This window comes from Xenopus laevis, chromosome 5S (assembly GCF_017654675.1).
Source record: "Xenopus laevis strain J_2021 chromosome 5S, Xenopus_laevis_v10.1, whole genome shotgun sequence".
NCBI classification, from domain to species: Eukaryota; Metazoa; Chordata; class Amphibia; order Anura; family Pipidae; genus Xenopus; species Xenopus laevis.
Window position 1 is genome coordinate 35651973 of NC_054380.1, and position 19196 is coordinate 35671168.

The 19196-nt window shown below is 36.3% G+C and overlaps 1 protein-coding gene across 1 annotated transcript in view; it reads right to left on the reverse strand.

Annotated features, from left to right (window-relative positions):
• fndc1.S (fibronectin type III domain containing 1 S homeolog) overlaps window positions 1–19196 on the reverse strand; it is a 79903-nt gene that overhangs the window by 33860 nt on the left and 26847 nt on the right. The window contains exons 2-7 of the mRNA XM_018264659.2: window positions 12256–12450; window positions 11482–11580; window positions 7201–7315; window positions 5236–5423; window positions 3325–3432; window positions 1281–1469 (exon numbers count right to left, since the gene is read on the reverse strand). Of these exons, the coding sequence (XP_018120148.1) occupies window positions 1281–1469; window positions 3325–3432; window positions 5236–5423; window positions 7201–7315; window positions 11482–11580; window positions 12256–12450 (894 nt within the window). The remainder of the gene's footprint in view (window positions 1–1280; window positions 1470–3324; window positions 3433–5235; window positions 5424–7200; window positions 7316–11481; window positions 11581–12255; window positions 12451–19196) is intronic.

Consider the following 19196-nt stretch of genomic DNA (forward strand, 5'->3'; position numbering starts at 1 on the left):
ATATTGTTTGAGGGGAAACTAAAGTCTAAAATAGAATAATGCTAGAAATGCTGTATTTTGTATACTAAATATAAGCACGAACTTACTGCACCACAAGCCTAATCAAACAAATAATTTATGCTTTCAAAGTTGGCCACAGAGGGTCACCATCTTGTAACTTTGATAAACATCTTTGCAAGACCAAGACTGTGCACATGCTCAGTGTGGTCTGGGCTGCTGCTTAGGGATTGTCATAAATTATCAAAACAGATTAATAATCAGAATATGCAGACTGCACTGGGACCTGTGTTGTCATGTGATCTATAGTTTTTGTATTGTTTAATACAAACATTCTCCAACTCTCCAGAACCAGTGGCTGCAGCAAAATAATCATAGTTTACCCATTTAAATCTGGCTCCATGATCCTTCTCCCTGCAGCTGGAGTTGGCAAAAATAAAATCCCATTTTTACTTTATTAACTGAAAAAGAAATCTATACCCAATAAAAAATCTGTACAATTTTTAAAAGAAACCTGACTGTATGCAGTGAAATTCCCCCTTCATTTACTTGCTCTGGCTGCTACGGATACAAATCTCTACACAGTAGCAGGCTGCTCTACAGGGAAACCAACAAAGCTGTTAGAGTTCTGGAAAGTCCCTCCCCCCTGCAGTTTGAAAGTATGATCCTTTCCCTGCAGAGCAGTTAGGGACTGTCTAAAGTTTCCAATCCACAGCAGTCAGAGCAAGTAAATGCAAGTAAATGAAGGGGGAATTTCACTGCATACAGTCAGGTTTCTTATAAAGAAGGTACACATTTTTTCATGAAAGTATATTGGAGATAAATTTATTTTTCATTAAAGAAAGTAAAAATGGGATTTTATTTTTTTGCCTTTAATGCCATTAAACTGAAACATCAATATAAGCTTCATCTAATGGAAATGGGAAGCTATAAATATTCTCTTATATAAATATTCTGAACGATTTCTAAAGTAATCAAACTACTCTTTACTATTCCCGTTTGAGCATTTTTTATCTCTTCATGCAGGAACAGAAGAGTTTAAGTGAGAGGTCAAATTTATTGGTGCTCCCTTTGCTTTCGTATTATTTGAACTGTCCTTCAAAATAACTGGTTTTGACATAAAACCTGCATGAAATGCATGATAATGATGAGTAACTTGATTATTTCAAAAATGGTACCAAATTTTTAAGATTACAATAATAGAAAATTTCCATGGTATTACAAATAATGAAATAAAAAATAGCAAGAAGTAATAATGAAAACAGACCATCAAATAGTCTTACCTAGTGGCATAATGACTGTAACAGCTTTAGATTGTGGGCCCTGGCCCCTTCTGTTCACTGCCCGTATTTTAAAAATATAACGTTCCCCAGGGTGCAGGCCTTCAATTATGGCTGAAGTAGTTCTTCCAGAGTAGGACAGAGATTTGCCTCCAAATGGTTTCATTGCAGGAGCATATGAGATAATGTATTCTAAAATGAATTTTTAAAAATAGAGTTATCTATCTGTTCATGTTTAAAACACATAACAAAAATCTATGAAACTATTTCAAAAGCTGTAAGATTTTTGGCTGGAACAACTTCCCACTTGCCACAACTGCAAAATCATAAATCACGATTCCTTTTGGTTGATTTCCCTGCTCTCAGATTCTTGCTGTGCAAGTGAAACATTGCCAGAAAATTCATACTACTGAAAAAGGGAATTCATGCTTAGAATGAACGTGTTTATTTGCTTCCATTTTTTTCTGTTTAAGGGATATATTCCTTCCATGGCTGTTGCTTCAGCTCCATCCAGTTATAGCTGGACAGCAATTTTCAGCAATCTCTAGTATATTTTTAAGGGCTGAAGTAAGATGTATGATGACCTTTCATCCGACAATCATAATGATGGGTTCTTAAAGCAAAAAGTCACAATAAAACTTGTATTCTATATCCTTCAGGGGCACCGGCAACTTGGTGCAAAAAGATCCACCAATTAGAATCCTGCTTGCTCTGTTTACAGCTAACTCAATTCTTCCTGAATTCATACAAATGTTGCCGAATGCATTTGGCAATTTTTTTTATAGCTTTGAGAACTATATTTGTCCCTGTGAAGTTTCATTACAGGGTAAAAATGACAAGCAAATACTTCATGCTATTTCCTTTATTTTGCATAATGATGCTATGACTGACTTACTTCTGGTAGGAATGATGCTCGTTGGAATATTGTTTTGCGCATGTAACTATGCTTAGGGAGAGCTAGAATGGTTAAAATAGTTGTTTTCAGAAAGGTATTTGTACACATTTAAGTCTGTGCAATGCACAGTAATGCTAAATACATTCTATTCCAGTTCCAAGTGCTGCAAGGCTACAAGATGACAAACACTATCATAGTTTTTACCAACCTCTGAGACATAAGGCCAGAAAACTTATACTATTGAAACAGTTGATCAAAACAAGATTGGAGCTACAGAAGGTAGGCCCCTGGAGTTTGTGAACCCAACTGTTTCAGGGAAATTTACATAAATTAGGAGAATCTAGTCTGCATTTCTTCATTTTTGTGTTGGCCTACAGTTTACTGTGTCTGCCTTTCAGGGGAATTTTATGAGTTGCATTTTAACAACAGTTGATTTAGAGCTCATTTCTCAATTGCATGGGTTTATCATTAGATTAACCACTTATTTGTGGAGAAATTATAATAAAAAAATTATGTCATACAAAGCCTTCTAATAGTAACTTATACATAATAGTTCCAGTCTACCACCGTCCTATGCCATTCATGAAAGAACACTTGGATGACTGTTTTAAGATACAAAAAAATCAGACACTTCTACAGTATACAATCCTCAAGTGGGCACACGAAAAGGGACATAATATACTCATACATGCACACAGTCTTGATTTTGATGTGGGCCATTGAACTATATCTATAAATATATAAATCAGCCTCTACTACACCTCTACTACAGGCAAAACCATGGAGGTAAATCTGCATACATATTGTCGAGAAAATGTAATCCCCACTATTATTTAAGTGAAGTTAAAATCAAAGGATCAAAAGTAGGAAATCAAACCAAATAAAACGTCAGTACATTAAGATTAATTATATAAACACACATGCCCTGCGGTAATGTATATAATGGGAGACAAAAGCAAAAGTTAACCATTTAAAACAAGCCTTTATAGCAATGCTATAATATCTTTTAATAACTGTTGCATTTGAGCAGTCTGTGAAGACAAATTTCTTCCATTGTTTATTCAATGTTAATTTCTCCTCCAGAGTTTAAGAATATTAAATGTAAAGGAAAATGACTTATTCAGTTTGAAATGTCATCTTGAATATCTTTACCTTTAATCCTGCCACTGGCATCATCTAAGTCATCCCATTTTGCCATTACAACTGTTCCTTTGCCCTTTAGGGGCTCCACATCGAAGTTTTCTGGGGCACTTGTTGGAGCTTTTTTAGTAAAAAGAAAAAAACAATACAGACAATATTAAATCAAATTCATCTGGAGAATAATTTGAGAACAACTAAAATCAATACAAATAAAATGAGCCGCTTAATGCTCAAATGTTGACCACAAACACTCATGTCATTATTTAATTCTGCAAGCAACTCACTGACAAAAGAAAAAGAAAGAATTACTCTTCAGTTTAAAAATATCTGTTACTTGGATTCTGCTGAGATCTGATTGATTACCAGTAGATTTAAATAGTAAAAGGATAGAAGTAACATTATCCCACAGTTTCCAAACGATTATTCCACTGTGCTTGCTGCTAAAATAAAGCACTGAGTGATACATTTCTATCATTAATTGTGTATTAATTCATTAAGTTAACATAATCAGTTCAAAGATTCTAAAGCGCTAATTCTAATTTCATACAATGTTAAAATGCTTTGAGTGAATTAATGAATTATGTATCTTTGCAAAATTAATTTGTACTTAATTAATGCAGTGCTAAAAAATCCAATAATTAGTTTAAAAAATACATTTTTGCAAATTCTGAATGCAGTCATACTAAAATAGCTGAAAGGCCAAATACCAAGATTTGCTAAATTCAGAACTGGCATACAATGGGCACAATAAATAATCACCGATTTTATTTTATTTTATTTAAAACACTAGTCTTAAAAACTAGACAATATTTTTCTTGATAGCTTCTCGATACCCATATGTATAGTATAGTATAATGGAATTATGGAATAGTATAAAAAATAATTAAAGGAACAGTAACACCAAAAAACGAAAGTGTTTTAAAGTAATGCAAATATAATGTTCTGTTGCCCCACGCTGGTACAACTACTATAGTTTATATAAACAAGCTGCTGTGTAGCCATGGGTGCAGCCATTCAAAGCTGAAAATTAGAAAAAAGCACAGCAGCTTGTTTATAAAAACTATAGTTGTGTTTCTATAACAAACACACTGGTTTCACCAGTGGATGGCAACAGTACAAATTGTATTGTATTGTCAATCCTTTATTTTTTTTTTCTTACTGTTCCTTTAAAGGAACAAAAAATTAGGTACTTGGGGTTCCATGCCAACCCAAGGCAATCACACTTCACCCTTAAGTAGTGAAGATCTGCACCTCCAAATATGCCCCTTGTAGCACCTAAAATTGTCGATTTATGTAATCACATGATCTAAAGTGAAACAGTTTCAAGGGTTACGATTCGGTTTGACCATGCACTTGGATGGTAATAAGGTTTTGGGTGTATCAGGAGTGTCTGGGCATAACTTGCATGGCCAGGGTGGGGCATCGCCTAAATTGTTATCAATTTTTAAAATGTATATGTTGGGAGGTATGAAGTAGGTTATTACAACAGTGGCAGGTGCAGGTAGTGTAAGTGTCAAATCAAACAGATGTAGAATAATTGGCTGTTTCTAAAGGTATGGGACCTATTATTTAGAATGCTTGAGACCTCGAGTTTTCCAGATAAAGGATCTTTCCATAATTTGGATCTTTATACCTTAAGTCTGCTAGAAAATCATATAAACATTAAATTAACCCAATAATCTGGTTTTGCTTCCAATAATGATTAATTATATCTTAGTTTGTATCAAGTCTTTTATTATTAATAAAAATATAAATATCTCTTATTTGGTTATAATGGGGTGTAAGGGAGATGGCCTTTCAGTAATTCAGAACTTTTTGGATAATGGGTTTCCAGATAATGGATCCCATTCCTGTACTACTATACTAAAAGTAGACATGTGCTGTACAGACTACAATATTAATGTAGGTGGAACTAACACATACCAGATTCAGGGGTTCTTTGGAAAACAGAAGAGCTCCATTGACCCTCAGTGCCTTTTAAAGAAATACGGACAGAAAATTCATACATAGCATCAGGATTTAATTTGTCCACCAAAGCGCGTCTTGTGTTCACTTGCTTGTAATCCCATCTAGCAGACTCTCCCTTTTCTCTGTAGCGCACAGTGTACTGCCTGGATGAATAAAAACATCTTTAAAGATCTGAAAAAGCCATTTTTGTTGGTAGAGAATTACAAGGAAAAATATAAGATAACAGATACATTTTTGGTAAACTGGGAAGAAAAATAATGTGTGTCTGGATTCTCCAGAAAAGCATTTCAAATAAATATATAAACATTTATGTTTTATACAAACATTTATGAGCAAATCACCTTGCCTAATCTGTCTAATGACATGGAATAAGGTAACCCACATACCTCCCAACATTTTGGAAGTAAAAAGAGGGACAACATTTTTCTGACCACGCCCCTTTCTGTGGCCACACCCCCTAATTACCATGTTCATTTTACAAAATTTGGCAGGTTATGAAAGCTTGAAAATATTTCTCCTTATCTAAACTTTTTTTTGTGTCTTAAAATTGTTACAAAGTATCTTATTTGCACCTGTTACCTGTTCTGTGCTCTCTGCTAAAAGCCAATTAAGTGAGAAACTTTGTTTCTTTTTCTGGCTGTTCAGTGCAGAGAAAATAGTGACTTTCCAGTACAAATGAGGGACTGCGGGTTGAGTTGTCAAAAGAGCGACTGTCCCTCTGAAAAAGGGACAGTTGGGAGGTATTCCAAAATGATAGAACCAAGACCAAGAAAAACCATATCACTGTGGAATTTATTTGCCCTGACGAGTTTAATAGGAAATACTGGGTTTCCTAATATAACAACTCAATAACTCAGTTGACTCTGAATATCCCTGCTGGCATACCTGTTGCCCACATCTCACAAAAAACAACAACATTTTAGTTGCTACACCTTATTGAGGTAAAAAATGTGGCACCCACTTCTTACACTAATTTCAAATTAGTGGTGTTTTCTCATTGCTTCATTTTGTTTTAGACAAAGGAGCACCTTGTCCAGTTGTAGTGAAAGATAAGGAATCTTTGTTGAATAAGGAATAAGGAATCTTTGTTGAATGGCCTAGATTTGCAGCAAGACCTATGTCTTGCTGCAAATCTAGGCCTATCAACAAAGAATTCTTATCTTTCACTACAGCTCTACAAGGTGCTGGACAGCTCCTTGATCTAAACCCTGTTTAGGATTTGCAGAAGAATCTTTGCAGGAATAAAGCAAGCTATCAGAGATTTAGGGACAGATTTATCACAGAAATTACATTTTATCGTAGTAAAATTCTGCCTCTCTTTAATTCTATTGGATTATTAGAGGTTGGTAAATTTTGATACCATTGAAAACTCTGCCTCTGAATCTCCGAAAAACTGCCACAATCAGCTGCTACTGTCTCTTAGGGGGTTATTTATTAAGCTCTGAATTTTATTTAAAGGGGAAAATACAATTTTTTCAAAAAAGAAAACAACTGGAAGATTTTCTTGCGTTGTGTGGTTTTTCCAAACAAATCGTAGCTTTCGGGCAATTTTACAAAATATTCGTTGGTTTCAAGAGCAAAATCTGATACGATTTTATTGTGACTTTTTCCGCACAAGAAACATTTGTAAAAATAGATGTAATAGAAAATATAAGGAATCATGTGGGGAGAATATATTTTGTCAGGTTACTTTGAGCCAGACTGTGGTAGTAGGAATCATATTATCTGTGATATTGCCCTTATTAATGCTATACTCATCCACTGTTTTTCATATTTAAATTATCAGAAGGCCTATGTGTTCATAGGATTTGATTGTACTAAAAGTGCCATATAAGACTTATAACAAAGGCAAGTGTTTTATTTTCTTTACTTAGCCTTCAATAACCATTGGGCATGGATGTAAAACATATATATTCTTACCTGTTTGAGACAACCTTTGACTTTTCATAGTCAGGGTCTACCCAGGAAACAAGTACAGACTGAGAAGATATGACTCTAACACTGACATCTTTTGGTTCCACGAAATGTGTTTCCTCTGAAATTACATTTTAACATTAATGTTAGACATTCCTAAGGAACAAACATTCCCACATTTAAAAATTTCTGGTTCAAAGTCTGTTAGGCAGGTCAGGCCAGAGAACCACAGGATCTCCCAGTGGTCCGTGGTCCTAGTGGGCCAATTTGACAATATTTAGTTAATATTTTGTATTTCCATGACAAGACAACACACCTATTGTTTTATTATTACCAACAGGTATTTTTAGAGCGCCAACATAGTGCCCAGCACTATATATATATATATATATATATATATATATATATATATATATATATATATATATATATATATATATATATATATATATATATATATATATATATATATATATATATATATATATATATTTGTGTGAAAAACTATTTGCCCCCTTCCTGATTTCTTATTCTTTTGCATGTTTGTCACACTTAAATGTTTCTGCTCATCAAAAACCGTTAACTATTAGTCAAAGATAACATAATTGAACACAAAATGCAGTTTTTAAATGAAGGTTTACGTTATTAAGGGAGAAAAAAACTCCAAATCTACATGGGCCTGTGTGAAAAAGTGATTGCCCCCCTTGTTAAAAAATAACTTAACTGTGGTTTATCACACCTGAGTTAAATTTCTGTACTCACCCCCAGGCCTGATTACTGCCACACCTGTTTCAATCAAGAAATCACTTAAATAGGAGCTACCTGACACAGAGAAGTAGACCAAAAGCACCTCAAAAGCTTGACATCATGCCAAGATCCAAAGAAATTCAGGAACAAATGAGAACTAAAGTAATTGAGATCTATCTATCTATTATAAAGCCATTTCTAAAGCTTTGGGACTCCAGCGAACCACAGTGAGAGCCATTATCTACAAATGGCAAAAACATGGAACAGTGGTGAACCTTCCCAGGAGTGGCCGGCCGACCAAAATTACCCCAAGAGCGCAGAGACAACTCATCCGAGAGGCCACAAAAGACCCCAGGACAACATCTAAAGAACTGCAGGCCTCACTTGCCTCAATTAAGGTCAGTGTTCACGACTCCACCATAAGAAAGAGACTGGGCAAAAACGGCCTGCATGGCAGATTTCCAAGGCGCAAACCACTTTGAAGCAAAAAGAACATTAAGGCTCGTCTCAATTTTGCTAAAAAACATCTCAATGATTGCCAAGACTTTTGGGAAAATACCTTGTGGACCGACGAGACAAAAGTTGAACTTTTTGGAAGGTGCGCGTCCCGTTACATCTGGCGTAAAAGTAACACAGCATTTCAGAAAAAGAACATCATACCAACAGTAAAATATGGTGGTGGTAGTGTGATGGTCTGGGGTTGTTTTGCTGCTTCAGGACCTGGAAGACTTGCTGTGATAGATGGAACCATGAATTCTACTGTCTACCAAAAAATCCTGAAGGAGAATGTCCGGCCATCTGTTCGTCAACTCAAGCTGAAGCGATCTTGGGTGCTGCAGCAGGACAATGACCCAAAACACACCAGCAAATCCACCTCTGAATGGCTGAAGAAAAACAAAATGAAGACTTTGGAGTGGCCTAGTCAAAGTCCTGACCTGAATCCTATTGAGATGTTGTGGCATGACCTTAAAAAGGCGGTTCATGCTAGAAAACCCTCAAATAAAGCTGAATTACAACAATTCTGCAAAGATGAGTGGGCCAAAATTCCTCCAGAGCGCTGTAAAAGACTCGTTGCAAGTTATCGCAAACGCTTGATTGCAGTTATTGCTGCTAAGGGTGGCCCAACCAGTTATTAGTTTCAGGGGGCAATTACTTTTTCACACAGGTTTGGATTTCTTTTCTCCCTAAATAATAAAAACCCTCATTTAAAAACTGCATTTTGTGTTTACTTGTGTTATCTTTGACTAATAGTTAAATGTGTTTGATGATCAGAAACATTTTGTGTGACAAACATGCAAAAGAATAAGAAATCAGGAAGGGGGCAAATAGTTTTTCACACAACTATATATATATATATATATATTGTCATCTATATCTAATTGTTGTGCTAGTGTAGGCCCTTGGGGGCAGATTTACTAAATTGCGAATTAATAAAGACAATAGAGTTATTCTAATGCCCTACACATGTGCCCACTGTAAAATTAATGTTCCATATTTTGCAAACCGGTTGGAAAACCAGTTACCCAAAAAAAGTTAAAGTTAGGTCTTTTACTGGCAATCAGGCTGAAAAAAGTAAAAGACGCCAGCGTTTTTTGTGATACAGAATATAATGTAAGTGACAGAAGATTGAGGAAGATCAAGCTACTTTAATGCACATTGTCTGGTTTAAGATGGTGGCGAAAGTGGTATTGTTCAGTAAATCTGCACTGTAGTGAATTTGCGGAGTAAAAACCGTTCGCCAGAGCAAAAAGTCGCCTGGCCAGTGTGAATGATCACTAGCGCCAGTCTCTTTCGCTAGCGAATTGGCGCCTGGACCCATTAGTAAATCGGCAATGTCCCTGCGGGCGGTACGCTAGTGAATTGCTGCTAGCGTTAGCCTTTTCGCCCTTTAGTAAATCTGCCCATTGGTGTCAGGTTCAGTCTAACATTGAATTCTCTATCAAAGCCCATATTGACACATTTGTAGTGATGGGCAAATTTGGGGTGTTTGCGAATTTCCCACAAAACAGCGCCGGCATCTCGTTTTTGACGCTGGCATCCATTTTTTTTTGAGCCAGCGAATTTTCACTGCAGTTTCTCAAATTTATTCGCCAGGCGTCCTTCAGTCAATGAAAGTTGTAGATCAGAAGAAGATAAAGGATAGCAGTATAGTTTATGTAGGCAAAGCCTTTTGCTTGGCTAGGATAGTTGATGAAAAGCTATAGGTATGACATCCCTGGGTACTGAGGCTTGTGTTGGACAGCAGATAAGGTTATACAGTTATACAGTACTGAACAATTGTGGAATTTTGACTAGGTCAAAAGCTTCTTTGTAGAACAAAAAAGAGAAAAATTGTTGTAAGAGTTTTAGAGAATGTCTATTTGCAAAGTAACTATATTTCTGACACTAAAATCAAGGATTACAAGAAAAAGCAGAGATGAAAAATGTCTGTGGTTGGGTAAATTGTCATTAACACTTGATTGCGCAGTTGAACATATCAGCACATCTTGCAAAATAAAGGAAATAGACATCCTCCAGGGACATACATCTTACATACAGAGCTCACAAAAAGCCAAATATGTTCTGCATAAATGTCAACAAGAACCTAACAATTTCCTGAAGCATCAAAGGGGCTATTAAAGATATTTTCTTTGAAGGAGTCAAACAGAGTGTGTTGGCAGCAATTCATAAAGTTCAGCTCCCCTGCTGTGTCCCCAAATGCCAAAGATATAATCCCGAGAGCATGGCAGCTGTTAACCTACTGTGCACGTAACCGATACAAACGTTGCCTTTCTTTAATAAATTATTGTGCCTACAGGAAAATACAGGGCATTTCAATAAAAGGTTGTATGGCGTTGGCCTTGTACTAAAGAAGTTTCAAATAAAAGTGGCATAAAAAGGCCTTCCCACTGTTGTTGTTGTCATGTGGTGTATATTTTAGAAGAGCACCGCAGGCAGCCCCTAATAAATAAGACAACACCTGCATAATTCTTTGTAGTACATTTTAATGAGCAAATATATGAGTTTTATAGCAGAATGCAGTTAATATATGCATAAATTGACCCCACTGTGATATAAATTCCAATAAGTGGTGTTCAGAATAGTCACGGTCGCTACAGTTCACAATGTATCTTTGGTTCCCTAACGTTATGTAGAAATGTAGATACAGCTAAAGAAATATAGAATGGACAAATTGTTTATATGGGGGACATGTTTATATCAATTAGTTTGTCTCATTTTATTTCCAGTGATAAATTACATTATTGATTTCCTCTGAGCATATGGCCACCAATGAACCATCAACGACAAGTAAAAACACATGCTGAGAATCTGGCATGGAGATTTGTTAAAAGAAAAACACCTGTTTAGATTATTTCTGGTATTCTTTGATTATTTAATACAATCTGAGACAGACTCAAAAAAAATCCATATTTCTGTCACGTCTGATCTTTTCTTTCGAATCTTTTGTGCTTGTGCCGTTTAACTCCCAGCATCCTGTGCCTCGTTCTGTGGCTTTAGTACTACTGTTTGGCTGGATATCAAAGAAACAGGCTTACATACCTGGAATTTTAAGCTTTGTAACAGCTGCCCGATATACTGGCTGGCTTTTCCTCTGAGAATTCATTGACGGTAGTGAGACCACATGCACTGACTCAGATGCTGTAGAAAGCAGGAAAACGAGATATTAAATTTGTTAATGCAAGTCACATCTGACCCTGTCACTTCATTTCTGAGGCAGGCACTCTGCGCAGTCCTAGCGCCCGCACGCACTACCTCACGCAGGCGCAAGAGCACTGTCATGCAAGCGCTGGAGCACTGTGGAACAGCGCGTCCCCAGTGCTGCCCATAGAGCGGCAGTCCCAAAAAATGTGCCGCAGTAGGCCCCAGGCCTATGTGTACAAATCCGGGCCTGTATTTATTTCTGGAGAACTATCTGAAACGAAATGAACTGAAAAAAGTGTTGGAAGGTGAACAACTCCTTTAATAAAAAAAGATTCAATAAATGCAACCCATTATGACTCACTTACTATCTATTCTTAAATGTCACCCAGACATAAAATGCTGTATAATAAGTCCTTTTTTAATTTAAACAGCCATAACTGTTATAAACGTGTTAAAAATTCTCAGCTGTCAATCATATATTGTCAAGTAGTTCTCAGTTTGATTACAAAAGTGTGGGTTACTTTGTAGTCAAATTATTCTACTGTTGCAGATAATGCATAGAGTGGTGGAATTACACAGCCTATAATATGTCCGTTCAGACTTCCATAATGCAAGGTTAGCAGTTTGATCACTATTACAGCCTGTAAAACGGATTTAAAAATTTTAATTTACCACGTTGCTTATTATCTTGGTTCTGAATACTTGGCTTAAGAGGAGCATAATTTATCTTCCTTGCACTCTCTCCAGGACTGGGCGAAAAGCCTCGAAATCTCTGTGTAGTTCTTAGTCCCAATCCTTGTAGAGCAGATGATCTTGCACCAGCTGGTCGAGGGCGTACTGGGAATATTCTTCTTGGGGCCTTCCTTTCTTAAAAAACAACAGGCAAATATAAGTGAAACTTGGAACACATCAAAAAGGCACATATTTCTGTAAATATGTTATTTTATTTTACTTTATTTGAAGGAACGGAACTGCTATACTATGTTTTTATACTGGTATTATCTTCCATTTATCAGTTTTATGATTGCTATTCTAGTCTTTGTTTACATACTTGCACTTCCAAAGGTTTTATGCTGTAAGATTAGCAACAGTCTGTACTATTTGTATATGAAGTATATTGTTCTGAGGAATTCCTCATTGATTTCAATTCACATTGAAACACTATTATAACAACATAATGACCTATATTAAGCTGCCAAATTGTAGTAAAACCTATCAATCAGTAGCGCTAGTGCATAAATGCTGGTATCAACATTTTGTCTCTTTCACAGCATTGTGTCACATTAGTTTATACTGTATATATATATATATATATATATAGATATAGATATATATATATATAGATATAGATATAGATATATATATATAGTTATTTGGCTTCTGTATCTATTCTGCTTGCTATACGGCCTCTTTTTTTGCCAGTTAGCAAGGGTGAAGGGAGGAAATAGGTGTAATTGGGGAACGTGATGCCATTATGAATGGATCTGTCATTGGGGGTGGACAAGTAATGTTTACATGGATAATATATAATCGTGTTTTTATAGTGTAAAATAAAAAGAGCATAAAAAGTGTCTATTAAGGTAAGAGTTATATGATTGAACATGTGATACAGAGTTTGTAGTGTTTTTGATCAAATCGTTTGATCTATGTTAGTGAAACTGTACAGCCAATAAGGGACAGGATTGTCCAGCCAAGTCAACCATATGGACTGAGAATCTTAAATTACATCTATCTGCACCTTTCTGGTGAGTCAATACCACCCCCTAGATGGGGAGACAATAGTTTGCTTCAGTTCCAGAGTTTTGGATCTGCACATTGGTTTCAGTATTGGCCCAGGTTATGAATAGAGAATTTAAATTAAAGGGGAGTCGGTCACCCTAATAAATAATTACAAATAATTTTCTATCATGTTAGTCTAGGAAAATAAACTGTACTTACCCTATATACATTATTTACATTTTGTTTTATTCAGTCTTGGATTTCCCAATCACAACTAGCAGGCAGGTGCCATTTTGTGAACATTGTTATAAAGTCAAGCTTTGCCTCATTCCAAAATCTATTCTATGCGCCAGAATGGGGAACATGAAGTCCATGGCCTGCACAGCCTATAGACAGTGAGGAGGGAAGGGGAAGTGCAGAATGGAAAGTGAATTGATTGCTATGCCTGAGGCATGAAGGGAAGAAATGCAATATATGATTGACAGCAGAGATTTTCAAATGGGTTTATAACAGGTATGGATGTTTTAATAAAAACAACAAATTTGGGTTTCATGTTTCATTTTGAAAGGACTTTTATTATACAGCTTTTAATGTTTGGGCTACATGTCCCCTTTAACAGTATTTATATAAATATACATGGTCAAGGCATAAGTGATTAAAGCGGAATTTATAAAAATAGTCAATCACTATTGTTGATACAATTTAACAATTTATAACTAAGGGTGTTAACATGATTAGTAGATGTGACTTCCCCTTTAACCAGTTCCCCTTGGCATATCAGTACTTTTTGAACACTCAACATTTTTGCTAAGTTTTTAATGTGACTAACACTTGTTCTTGTTTTTGAATATATATATATATATATATATATATATATATATATATATATATATATATATACATACAATTTGGAATTTCTTGTGTACAATGCCTGAATTCATTTTCTTGTCCAAGAAACAAGGACTCACTTTATTAATGCTTTGGTCTGGGGTCTATAAACTTTTGCATGACAATGTATCATATAACATGGCTTTCCTCAGGAAGTCTGTGACACATGGGTTTGTGCCTACAATAATACAGTATTATGGTTGTGACATAATATAGCCATTTCAGTGATCCACCAAAAGTTCCATAAAAATATATTCCTGCATTGTAAATGGTAGTAGGTTGTCTTTCAGAAGACCGCATTGCTTCCATATTGAACTTAGTAATAAAAGTCCGAAGAGCAGACCTGATTTAATTCTTTATTTTGATAAATAATATTTCAACCCCTTTAAGAAAAATGATTTAACTTACTATCTAGTCTTAAAGGGGACCTATCACTTTTCCTTTTCAAATTAAAAATGAACCCCAAATTCTTTTTTTATTAAAACATCCATAACTGTTATAAACTTGTTTAAAATTCTCAGCTGTCAATCATGTATTGTCAACTATATAGTGCCTGCCCCTCCTCTATGCCCAGGCAATTACTTGTACTTTCAATTCTGCATTTCCTAGATGTCCTGTCCCCGTCCTTCCTTACCATCTAATTGTGTAATGGCATGGCAATGTGTATCAGGTGCCCCTTTCTGGCACATAAACAAGATTTTGGCATGAAGCAAAGCTTGCCAAATGCAGTATTATGGTTGTGACATAATATAGCTATATGCTGCATAATTTTTGGTGATCTACCAAAAGACAGTCATATTCCTGCATTGTAAATGTGCCAGAAATTCCTAGGAAGCCATTTCCCTTTCAATAGACCACATTATTTCCACATTGAACTTAGTAATAGTAAAGTCGGCAGATCAAACCTAAGTTTAATTCTTTATTTTGACAAATAAAATTTCTTTCCAATATAAATGATACAATTTTTTTCTTTTCAACACACAGTAAAATTAGGATTACCACATTAATAAAATATCCTAAATTGGTTTATACCTCAAATACCCAGCATGTGAAATTCAAACAAAATCAGCTGAATTCTTTCCATTGTCAATGCTTATTCTACGATTTCCTAGTAAGATAATACCATGACAATTCTAGCTATTACCAACCGCACTGATAAATGCAGATCTGAAACAAAGTCTTAACTTGTCCCTGTTCAGTGAAATCCAACCTCAAGCTACATTCCATTACACATTGTTGAACACACATCATATGGTTGGTGGAATAAAACCTGCAAAAGTCCTGGTTTTGAGATGCCATAAAATTTTAAACTCTGAAGCAGGGGCGTAACTATAGAGGAAGCAGACCCTGTGGTTGCAGGGGGGCCCAGGAGTCTAGGGGGCCCAGTGAGACCCTAATTAATTAGCAATTTTAATATATCTTGGTAAAATAGGCCAACTTATAAATATTTTGGGGCCCTAAATTGAATTTGCTATGGGGCCCAGTAACAACTAGTTACGCCACTGCTCTGAAGAGCTGATGAGAGCTGACTGAAGGCATTTACAAAGGACCCCACACCATATATTTATTATGCTTGAGGCATTTACAAAACTGTTAAATAGAAGGTAGTGATGATCCAAGAAATAAAATGTGGATGCCGGAAACGGCTACAGACTTGCCACTGGCTCCATAAACTTACTTAACTATTTCTAATGTATCTTCATGGCCCAAAAAGTGTAAATATTTGCCTGAACCTCTGCAAACCTCTTCATTAAATATTAGTAATGGTATTTTTTTCTTGGAAAATAAGTCTGCAATACAATTCACTTGAGCTGATCTGCTTACAAAAAAGTGAGTGTAAGGTAAACATTATTTTACAGAACAGTACAGTATATTGGGTTTACAAACAAACGCACTGTCGTTCCTATTGGCATGCGTTGTCTAGTAATCATAACTTTGCATCTCAGTTTTAAGAAATTGGTTCCTAAATGTTTTCTTCCTTGTAACCAATCAACGGATTTTAATGGAACAATTAACTTGTGTTTTATTTTTAAGCAATTTAATACTGGCTATAACACAAGTGGAATTTAAAAAGAGTCTCAAATATACACACATAGCTAGGGCTGCGGCCAAACTTGAGCAAAGTGTAAGCAATTCTTACCGTGCCCTAACAAGAACACAACATTAAAAAAAAACCACTGAAAAAGGCCAGATTTGATTAACAAAGCCATGGAAGCATTCCTAAGAAGATATATAAAGCAACCACAAAAGATGTGTCACCATGGGCTTCCACAGAATAGGGGCCCCCTTGGACTTGTACTTTATAGGGGGCCCGCAGCTCCCCAAAATTCCCCAGTTCTTCGCTAATTTAAATTTGATCTCTGACAAAGCTAAAATCCCTAACCCATCATTGTAATCTGTGTGATCATATGTAATGCTCACACGTAGTTTTGTTATTTTGCAGATTTCCCTCCGCTGCTTTCCATCTTGCTATAATATGCCATAATGCAGATCAATAAAAAGTACACATATACATACAAGGGGGGTTATCATATTGTGTAAAATTACGTAAAAAGCAGTGTAACATAAATAGCAAATTGAGGTGTGCATTTTATTTTACACCTGCCATTTATTTTTGTCAGCATTTACAGAAAAGTAGGGGGACAACCTTGTGGTTTAGAAGACCCCATATAAAGATGGAGCAACTCTTTGCAAACAATCTCCAACAAGAATGATTTAGACTGTACATATGCCTGTATATTCTAGGCTAAATTTTGGATCAATGACTTGCACAACTGAAAGACAGCACTCCAGGTGGAAAAAAATTGTGGTTTTATTCAGCAGGCTTCAAATCACGCATGGGATTCTTGTCCTTAATCATAGGCTTAAAAGCATTAGTCCATGTGTGTTTAACAGCCTGCTAAATAAAACCACCGTTTTTTATCCACCTAGAATGCTGTCTTTCAGTTGTGCAATTATATGGTACGGTTGGGAATGCTGGTAACCCAGGTGATTGTGCAATTTAAAGTGTTTGGGGGAGTCATCCTTGTATGGTGTTCTTACATTTTGGATTACTGCCTGACAAGATAATTATGATAAAGGAGATACTCAATACTTCAACACACTATTTTTTTTTTTTTTTTTTTTTAAAAAAGATGCTTCGGAGGAACAAAGTGAATGAAGAAATCATTAAAGCAGTGATGATTTCTGATATCATTCATCAATAACTATACTCAATGCCAGCCCCATTCTCCTCTACAAAACATTTTTTCCCTGTACATGAAATTTTAAAGCAGGATTCTGAGTTTATTCTCCCTGAAGGCCTCACATTCTAAATATATTAACTTATTCACTGTGTCCAGATATTAATGCAAAACAATGGCAGTTATCAAGAAATCAGATGCATGTGGTGCTCAGTTCAGCCTTTAAAGGCTTAACCAGTCATCCCACCAAACATGCCTCTTTTTCACTATGTTTTCTTGGTTCGATAATTGTTAATTTCTCCTTGGTTTTGCATTGGTATTTTCTGGGTATTCCAGTTCAGCATTGTGCAGGGTTTAGCCTAACCATTAAAGCAATAGACATCTGATTACAGGGCATCTCAGCTACATAGGCAAAGTACCTACTCATTTACATGTTACAGAAGGACAAAATTTAAACAGCGCTTTTCTGTTTTGGGAGCAACTTGAGAACACCTAGTTATGCCCTTGCCCACAACCTGACCATGACCATAACATGGCCACACAGCATTCTGTGCTCCTGGTCACACTGCTGATCACATTCCCAGCTCTGCCTACTACTTAATGGAGGCAATTAATTTTAATTTGGATAGAAATTAGAGAGTCACTGGGCTGTGGCTGCAGGTGATGGGATAAGGAAGCATGCTTTCTACTAATGAATTCTTTCATTTGACAGAGCTAGTTGACAGGACATTTATGATTGGTGTGGCAGGGTGCAAAAAGCAAAAAACAGATACAACCCACCATGCTTTCGACAATATGTTGTATTCATAAGGGGTGGCCTGGGAAGGCACATAAGTGACCACCATCCCGGTTCATAACTTGTAATATTGTAAAGAACTGCCCCCAGGGGAGTTTCTGCCATGTGCAAGGTGAGCACATTGCTTCAGGCAGCAGTTCCCCAGAAATTACAAGGGGCAGCACAAAGCCGCTCCAGGTAAGAGCCGAAAAGCCAGTTATTAAACTAAAAATACGTCTTTTCTAGCGTAGAGAGCACAACTTCACTCTCTGTGTTAGAGATGTAAACCCCCCCCAGACCCCCTCTGGTATACAAACATCGCCTCGGGCAGCTTTAACACCTGAAAGTCCCTGACTGCCCCAGTGTGGAAAATTCGTTTTTGCAGTCTGATGGCCAGGTTGATAGAGAAAAGCCAAGTGAAGGACATGTAGAGAATCAGAATCAGGCACAGAATCAGAAAGAATTAAGGAGGGGAGGATGGTACTGAGGCAAGATCAGGAAATGTCCAATACATTTGTTCTCTCAGAGGGTAAAAGGAGAGGGGAAACTGGAAAGAATGGAAAGAAAGGGAAGCAGGTTATCAGGTCAATAGGAGGAAAGAAAAAAAAAAGAAAGGCAAATAAGGTTTCGCTGCAGTTTTATCCCCAAAAGGGGAAAGGGAAGTGGAAATGCAGGACCACTCCATACAGGGTAATTCTGAGGCTACTTTGGAAGGGGAAATCACTGAGGAAGAGGGGAAGAAATGGAAGAGTAGGATAGAGGATGAGGAGGAATGGCAGTCTGAGGAGGAAATTTTGGTTCTAATGGATGAAGGCTGTTCCTCTGATTTGGGGAAGTATCAGTGTAAAAGGAGTATGGAAAAGATGTTAGGGAAACAGGCAAAATTCCCAAGGTGCCACAGCAGCCAATGAACTTCTGTAAAATAAATGTGTGCGGAATTATTAACAAAATGTAAAGGGCCCAGGCCTATGTTTTCATGTTGATTCCTGAATTCATATAATATGCAAATGTAATTATCTATTGTTTGCTGTTTATGGATTGTATGCTTT